The sequence below is a fragment of the Pipistrellus hanaki genome (assembly GCF_964339955.1).
Source record: "Pipistrellus hanaki genome assembly, chromosome: 6".
In the NCBI taxonomy this organism is placed as follows: domain Eukaryota; kingdom Metazoa; phylum Chordata; class Mammalia; order Chiroptera; family Vespertilionidae; genus Pipistrellus; species Pipistrellus hanaki.
This window is the reverse complement of record NC_140508.1, coordinates 32,012,342-32,021,360: the sequence shown is the minus strand read 5'-3', so window position 1 is coordinate 32,021,360 and position 9,019 is coordinate 32,012,342. Positions and strand designations below refer to the sequence as shown.

Genomic DNA, 9,019 nt, shown 5'->3' with positions numbered 1-9,019 from the left:
ACACAGACTACAGTGTGGTGATGGCCAGAGGGAAGTGGGGCAAGGCTAGGTGGATGTGGGCAAAGGAGGGGAATGTGGGGACATCTATAATAGTATCAACAACAAAAATAAAGTTTGTGCTCTACCTGGTTTGGCTCAGTTGATAGACCATCAGCCTATGGACTGGAGGGTCCCAGCTTCGATTCCAGTCAAAGGCATGTGCCCGGGTTGCGGGCTTAATCCCCAGTAGGGGGTGGGTAGGAGGCAACTGATCAGTGATTCTCATCAATGATGTTTCTATCTCTCTCTTCCTCTTTCTTCCTCTCTGAAATCAATAAAATATATTTTAAAAAATACTAATAAAGTTAAAAAAAAACAACAACAACACATGTTTCCCCCAGTCTGGAATCAAACTGACATTCGAATCCAGATGGTGTCTGGATTAAACTCATTGTGGGTCACATCTATGCACTTTTCTTTTTAATCCTCACCTGAGGATATGCTGTTGTGTGTATTTTTTAAATTGATTTAAGAGAGGGGACAGTGAGAGAATGAGAGACAGAGACAGAGAGAAACATTGATGTGAGGGAGAAACATGATTGCTTGCCTCCCCTGTGCACCCTGACCAGGGATGGAACTCACAACCTAGGTATGTGCTCTGACTGGGAATCGAACCTGTCACTTTCTGGTGTACGGGACAATGCTCCAGCCTCCTGAGCTACGCAGCCAGGACATTATCTATGCCCTTTTGACTTGTATCATCTCATTTGCTTCTTCCCTCTGCTTAGTGATTAAGAAGAGGGGGTGCAATTACCCCCATTACAGACGAGGCTCCCAAAGCTTCCAGGTTCAGTGCTGGCCCCCCAGCATTGCAACTGAGTGTTTCTGACTCCAACCCCAATGCTCCTCCTGGCTCCCCTGAGCCGGCGAGCTGTGCCGAGCACAGTCTCACGTCCTTGTACAGGTGGAAACCACCCCTGCGTGTGGCGAGTGAGAAAAAACTGAGCAACGTTCTGCTTCTGGGTTTTGCAGAGACGTTTCTTAGGGGACTTCTCAGCTCCAGCTCTGGACAAAATTTCCTAGACTCTACCATCCAGAGAGGTGTTCCCCTTTGGGAAAAACTCCCCAAAGTGAACTTTTCTTTCTTATCTCCCCTCCGCTCCGCTCCCCAGGTTGGTCTTGCGCAAGCAGGCTGCCCTGCCATTGGGTGACGAGGATGTCGGATGTCGTAAGAGAAACGCTTACAGGCACTACAGGAATGACCTGGTGCCTCGCCCACCTCATTACAATTCTAATTGGGGTGTGTAGGAGAGGCTTCTATAAATGGTAAGGCGATCCCGGGCAGGCAGCTCATCTCCCCACTTCTCCCTGCCATCACCAGTGGAACGCCAAGAAGAGGAAGAGGCAGCAGAAGGCGAAGCATGGCTGGTGAGTGCTTGGCATCCTCTCTACCTGGTCCTAGCGGGAAGCCCGGCTCCCCCTGGGCCAGCAAAGAGGCCAGCGTCCGGCCCAGGACAGCTGCCCTGGGGGCTCCGGAGGCTGGATCTTCGTACGTGAGGATTCTGTTCTTTCTCGGTGGCTGCCTAGTCCTTCTAGCATGATTCCAGGGGTAGGACATGTGCGGGATGTGGTCCTGAGGAATGAACAGATAGTCAGCATCCTTTAGACGGATGGATACGCTTTGCTGTGTGAAGCCAGCTGGTACCTGCGTCCCCGGTTTCTCAGTGCACCTTTACCAGCTGTCAGTAACGTGGGTAATGAAAAGCACATCTCAGAGCTACAAGGAAGTGAGAGCGTGACAGCCTGTAAATTGGTTTAAAAGAAGCCAGCAGCAGCGCGGGAATGCTTCTAAGTAAACCACACGTTCGGAAGCAGCCTCTTTGAGCGTGACTTGATGAGCTGAAACCTCCCGGTAGTAGGAGAGGCAGGTGTGCCAGGCTCCCTGCGAGCAGCGCCAGGGGAGGTGGGTGTGTAAGAACAGCCGGGAGCGCAGGTCCTTTCGCTCTGCGGTCACCACAGAGGATGCCGGCTCCTAGTAGACAGCCCCCTGCTGGCGGCATGCCAACTATTGCCATCCTGGGACTAGTGCATCGCCAACCCCCTCTCCCCAAAAAGGCATGAACCAAACCTGTAGAACATCGTGAATGGTGGCTAGGGCCTCAGGAAGGTTTGCCAAAGAAATCACTGAGCATAGTACAAAAGTGAACGCAGTTTCCTTCAGGGATCACCAAGATCAGGACAGGGCAGCAAAATGGACACCTCCTCTCCTCTCCCCCAACCCCACCCCCCAACCCGCTTCCCCCCCCCCCAAAAAAAACACACACACACACATATTTCCTCCAGTGAACATGCGGCAACACGCTGGGTGGCTAAGGAGAGGAGCTTGGGATCCTGTTGACTTTAGCAGAAGATGTCAGCTGTCACTTAGGCCATCTCCCTCCCCGCAGGGGGCAGGAGGCATTCCAGAAAGGTCTAGAGCCATGGTAGGCACATGTGGCTCTTTGGTCCCTTGAGTGTGGCTCTTCCACAAAATACCATGGCCTGGGCGAGTCTATTTTGAAGAAGTGGTGTTAGAAGAAGTTCAAGTTTAAAAATTTGGCTCTCAAAAGAAATTTCAATCATTGGAACTGCTGATATTTGGCTCTGTGGACTAATGAGTTTGCCAACCACTGATCCAGGGACTTACCACATCACTCAGAATGTGGGTAGCAGAGCCCAGACTCGGTCCTGTTAGCAGAGCTGAATTCACCCAGATCACAGCAAAGCAATGCTGCACTGGGTTCGTCATTTGAGCTCTACCGTCAGTCTCCGCCCTCCCTGCCAGCGCCGAGCCTCGGGCTCCGGTTGTAAGATGAAGGGGTTTGAAATAGAGGGCTCTCTGCCCTCCAGTACTGGACTCTCGCCTTGAGAAGAAGCCAGGGACAGAGAGCGATGGGCCCAGCGGGGCTCACCCCCTGGGACCTGTGCCGGGCGTGGGCTGTGGATAGGTGGGTCACCTCCTGCCTGCCACTGCGCTGCCTGCCGTGAGCCCTGCTCTGGTGCCAGTGCTCGTGAGTCAGGAGGTCTTAACCTCTTGGAGCTTAACATCTAAACCAGCCAGAGGCCTCCTGAGGTCACAACCCACATATACAATGGCTGGTTGGGGGGAAGTACATTGTTAAGAAGGCGGGAAGAGACCAGAGAATCCTTATTCCCTTCCATTTGCCAGCATGCAATTCCTAGCTCAGCTCCTAGTCACTCAGCCAGCAGGTGCTCAGTCAGTGTCTCTGGAATGAATGAATGAATGAATGTATTCATTGGACACCCCGGAAAGGGGCCCCAGTGGGCACAGTGGAAGGCAGAGCTGAAGGAGCCGTGTCTCTGCCTGGCGTGCTTGGTCAGGAGTAGTTTGTGGCGTGAGCAGTGTTCCGGGCAGTGGGGATGGGAGGTGGGTGGGTCAGCAGGTGTGACCCAGGGGACCAAGGGGTCAATGTGTGTAGGTTGGAGAGAACTGTGTCCAGTACCCAATTTAAGCTTCTTGCTGGAATCCGTGGGGTTCAGTGACTGTGCCTCCTGGTGGAGAGGGCAGCTGGGCTATGGGCGGGGTGCTGGGGGTGCAGGAGGGCCCGGCAGTGTTCTGCATGGAGCTCAGTTGACCTTGAGCTCCATGCGTCTGAACGGGGTCCACTGACTGACACGCACATTTTCTTAATAGACCTGCACAGTTCACACCTGAGTTTTCAGGGTCAGCTCCTCAGCTGGGAATTCCTGTGTGCGAAGGTACATGTGGGTTTGTTTTCAACTGTGAGGGCAGCCGGCACCCTTCCCCCAGCCCTGCAATGTGGCCCCCCTCTGTCTGCTGCCCACAGAGTCCGCGCCCCCGGGGTGGACAGGAATGCACAGACTCTGGGTTCACTGTCGAGCGGAGGCCTTGCTCCGCACCCCACATCCACTCAGAGGCCCCAGGTCGGAGGCAGAGTTCTCAGGGTTCAAACATGAACCTCAGATGCTGCCTGCAGGAGGCCAGGACCTCCCTGCCGAGCTAACACTGGCCGCTGGGGCAGGCGGCTCTCTGCCTGCTCTTTTCTGGGCAGAGTGCTGGCTGGGCTGCGGAGACTTGCCTTCTTGGGCCTTGTTCCTCAATCTGTGAGGACCTGCCCGGTTCTAAGCCTTGGGTCTGCACAAAACATCTTCCCTGGGAGCTGGGACACAGCGGCTCTTTCTCTCGGGGTCCTGCCTCCTCCTGCCTGGAATCTAGCAGGAGCCCCGGGTCTCCCTGCACTGGGCTACTGCTTCTTGGTTCAGGGGCCTGGACCCCAGGGAGATCTGTGGCAGCTCTGAGAGCAGAGAGTGCCCTGGGCTCGGAGGCTCAGAGGCTCAGAGGCTCGGCTCAGGGCTTCAGGCGCCTCAGCGTTTGTGTGGGGCACGCTGCCTCCCCCTCCCCCCCCACCCCCCCACCCCCCCCACCCCCCACCCCCCACCCTCGCCCTACCCCAGTCCCACCTGCTTTCTTTCCTCTGGGGCAGCAGCTGCTCCCAGGTCAGCGGAGACAGACCTGCCAGCAGCTGCATCCACTGGAATGAGGGCTCCCCATGCTTCCCCCACGTCCAGGGATGAGCCCTGGCTTGACTTTGAGCTCGGCCCCCCACTAGCTGAGTGATCTTGGACAGGTTACTTAACCAAGTGTCTCCATTTCCTCATCTCTAAAATGGTGTTATTGTGGAGCCCACCCCACAGGTTCTCAGGCCACACAACTCATTAATTTGGGGGAACTTTTCGTAAGCCTGAAGAAAAACCCAATGCGATGAAGTCCATTTTCTAACCGAAGGCGATTCTCAGGGAGACCCCTCCCACTAAGCGCTCCCCTGCCCCTTGCCAGGTCCCCAGTGAGCTGTCTTGGTTCACCCCATTCTGCCTCCACCCGCTGGGCGCTCCAGGGCGGGGCGTCACTCTCCTCCCCGGGCCCACATGCCGCCTGGGGTGTGAGCTGAAGGAAGGAAAGTATTTTCCCCCATCGCTCAGGATGGAGGGAACGAGGCCCCAGGGTCTGGGCGAGGGGCTGAGCGATGGGCTCACAAAGAGTCGACATTCTCCTTAGGTTCCTCCTGTGTGAAATGGAGGGAGTGATTCCCCAATCCCCACCACACACACACACACACACACACACACCCGCCACACCCCGCCTCCTCCCAGATTGCTATGTGGCTCAGGCGAGATAATTAATGTGAAAATGCTTTGAAAAGTGTAAAATGACATATCAACCTAAGGTAGTCATTCTCTGTACTGGGTGCTTATTAGAAACGCCAGGAGAGTTTAAAATAAAAAGCCCAGTGCTGTCCCTAAGCCAGAAATCCTCACTGAACTGGTCCCGGGTGGGGCTCAGGACCCTGCACACTCCCAGGTGCCGCCCGGGTGCAGCGAGAGCGGGAACCAGGGGTCTCAGTCACACTGTCTGAAGTGAACTTGTCCAGGAGTCCTCCCCCCTCTGCTCTCCCCCTGGCCAGGTTATGTTGAGACAGGCAGTGGACTATGGGTGACCCTTTCCGGCAGCTTCCTTGAGCCATCCCACGTGATTGTCACCCCAGGAACCTCGGCTGGCTGCAGGGTGGCAGCTTGAAGTCATATGTGGGCAGACAAAACTGGCTTCCAGTCTGGGCTTGGGTCCGGGCTCTGCCTGCGTGTGCCATATTTGGCACATGATGTCACCTGACTGGACTTTCAAATCCCTTCTCTGTGAAATGGGACTAATATCTCACAGGGGTTTGGGACATAATGCAAGTAAAACGCTCAGCACAGTGCCTGGCACAGCAGATGTCTTCAGTGGCAGCCCCGTAGACCACCTCGAACCCTGCTGTGTTGGTTTTGTTGTTATGTGTGGGATCCCAGGGGGCTTGCACCCCCAGCTTCTGAAGGCCCAGGTGCTACTGATGAGTACATGTTGGGTCTGAATAGTAACCCCACGAGGATGTGCAGGCTTCACTCTCCCCTTCTACAGACGGAGAGAGAATTTTCCGGAAACACTGAGACCTTGCCTAAGGCCTCAGTCTTTTAGACAGCCGGTCCAGGGCTCCTTCACTCCATCCCACGGACCCTTTCCGGCCCCTCACTCAGCCACTACTGGAACCCCCCAGCTTCTCTCCAACTGGGTACCAAGCAATCCTACCACTTGTGCTGCATAGAGATTGCAAATGTCTGAATGTGGGGAAAAGGTAAAGGGGATGGCACAGGCCAAAGAGAGAAGGGAGTGGGAGCAGAGAGGAAAGCACCTGGTTCTTGGGGCTGTTGGTGGGGCCCGCCAGGAGTTGGAGATGTTCGGGGGCTCAGTGGGGGATGGGGGGCCCAGAGGGGGCGTTGAGAATGACTCATGGACCCTCAGTTACCAGGCTCTAAGGCCCAGATTCTGAGCCAAGTTCTGCTTCTCAACTCCCATGTAACCTCAGCAGATGCTTTCCCCCTTCAGGGTCTCAGTTTTATGACCTGGAATATGGGAATATGCGATTGCATCACTGTTTTTCAAGCTGCCATGTGTCACCCATTAGTAGGTTGTAAAATCAGTTTAGTGGCTTATGACCAGCAATTAAAATGAAGGGGGAGTTAGTGCTGTTCTGTGAAACTCCATGTCAGGTAGAGGCCCCCATATAGAAACACCATGCAAAATGTATTTCTTAACGTGGTCTCTAAAAATGCTAAAGACACTCGGCTGGACTTTTAGTGTATTTATCAACCCTAATCAATGTAAGGTTTGAGGCGCAGGAAACTGACCACCAAGACATTTTAAAGTAAAGTTTATTCCCCAGTAATGAGCGGGACTCATCACGGAGGTAGAGAAATCAGAATTGAAGGAGTGAGGAGGGGAGAGGGACCCAGCCGGGCTGCCTCCAGATGGACATGGAGGATCAGCAGCACGGGGGCTGGTCTGGGGGTCTTTTTAAGGGGAGGAACAGGAGAGGGTTGGACCCAGGGCGGAACAGGAAGGGGTGGGCTGCAGGACACTTTGGCACGTGCTGATTGGTGGTTCAATGTCTTGGGGATGTCTCTGTGACAGATGCCAGTAATGTCATAACTCCGCCCACCAGTTGGGAGGAGGGAGAATCTCACAATCAACTCTGGAAATCTGTAAGAGACAAATATGTCTTTGCCTAGAGAAGAAACACAGGGAATAAGGGCTGGGCAGGTGGGGGAGATGCAGGCACTGGAGCATCAGTTATGTCATGTTGGGCTATCTGCTAGCGGCTCTCTGCTGTGGTCCTCCCAGGAAGAGCAGGTTAAAACCCCAGTCACTCACCCCAGCCCAGCCCCACTTACCTGTCTGCTGTCAGTGATTCAATCACAAAGTCAACCGATAAGGATTGAGACAGCCAACCAGCAACCCCCTTTCACAGTCTGGACTCTGCTCTGTGCTTCTCGTGTTACCCCTGCCAAAGGCGGACCCCAGAACAAGTTGAGGGGTTACATCATCAGGTGTATGTGAATGACAGTGAATCTCCAAAATTCTAGAATAGAATAAACTTGATAAAAGTTTCCTTTTTCCTTATGTAACAGGTGTGGATGTAGGTAGTTCTGGGCAGAAAAGGCAGCTGCACATGCCCCAGGGCCCAGGCTCGTGCTGTCCCCAGGGCATGCCTAGTCCAGGGTGACCACCAGAGCTCTGTCCATATCCACACACACATACACACACACATACACACACACACACACACACCCGCTCAGTCCAGGTGGCAAGATGGACAAAGAAGGAGGTGAGCAGGTTCAGGGTATTTGCCAATGATTTTGAAAAATAAGTTTCTTTAAAAGAATTGGGAACAGATATTCAAACAAATACTTGCGTATGAACCCAAGAGCCACTGAGCTCTGGGAGGAAAGGGTGAAGCCTCTGCCACTGGCTCAGCTACAGCATATGGTGCATAACCCTGCACAGGGCAAAGAAGGACGTGGACCTGTGGAAGGGGAGGCAGATGCCACTATAGATGTGGAACCCCTGCACCCCACTTTCCTTACCCCTGTGTTTGGCAGAGGCTGTCTGGGACATTCTTTCTGCTCTCAGAGCTCCTGAATGGAATAGTGAGCTTCACCTGGAAGAAGACACGCATCCTTTTGTGTTTAAGAGGGGGGTGAAGAATCTCTAGGGCAGGGGTCTTCAAACTACGGCCCGCGGGCCACATGCAGCCCCCAGGGGAGTCTGATCCTGCCCGCCAGGTTTTTTGGGCAGTGAGCGCAGCCAAGGTGTTACAGTAGGAATTAGTAGTTCATATAGTCCGGCCCTCCAGCTCTCTGAGGGACCGTGATCTGGCCCTCACTTTAAAAAGTTTGAGGACCCCTGCTCTAGGGCAAGCAGGTCAAACTTGCTGCCCACAGGCCACATGCCTCACTTATTTGGCCCGTCTTAGCTTTTGAGTTTGACCTGCTTGCAGAGGGTTCATGTTATCTAAACCCACATGGTCCATGGGCTCTTCTTTTCTCTTAAATAAGACAAAGAATACAGTTCTACCAAATGTCAACTTGCAGGGATGCACAGCAGGCCGTGAGCAAGGCTGGGGAGGAGGCAGGCATTTGAAAGGTGGGACGATTGCCCTAGGGCAGTGGTCGGCAAATGGTGGCTCGAGATTTGTGGTTTGCCGCTCTGTTGACTAATGAGTTTGCCAACCACTGTTCTACACTACCCCTTTACTTCTTTGCACACAATATGCCACAATTGCCTAATCCTCACAGCTTCCAACTACACAGTAACATTTAGTCTAACCGTGGTTGGCAAACTCATTAGTCAACAGAGCAGCAAACCGTGGCTCACGAACCACATGTAGCTCTTTGGCCCCTTGAGTGTGGCTCTGCATTAGAACCACTTCTTCAAAATAGACTTGCCCAGGCCAAAACTGACTTCTGAGCATGGGCCACGAAGTTTCAATAGCACTGTACGTGCATGCCCGCATGTGGTGTTTTGTGGAAGAGCCACACTCAAGGGGCCAAAGAGCCGCATGTGGCTGTGAGCCACAGTTTGCCGACCACTGCCCTAGAGAGAACTAAAATCTACACATATAGGGGTTGCCGGAGAGTGCCTAAGATC

At 53.8% G+C, this 9,019-nt stretch overlaps 1 protein-coding gene across 1 annotated transcript in view; it reads left to right on the top strand.

The window, feature by feature from the left end:
- Nucleotides 1-1,261: 1,261 nt before the first annotated feature.
- TGM3 (transglutaminase 3) overlaps nt 1,262-9,019 on the top strand; it is a 37,098-nt gene continuing 29,340 nt past the window's right edge. Inside the window, exon 1 of the mRNA XM_084886883.1 lies at nt 1,262-1,407. Coding sequence (XP_084743009.1) covers nt 1,401-1,407 — 7 coding nt within the window. The 5' untranslated portion in view covers nt 1,262-1,400. The remainder of the gene's footprint in view (nt 1,408-9,019) is intronic.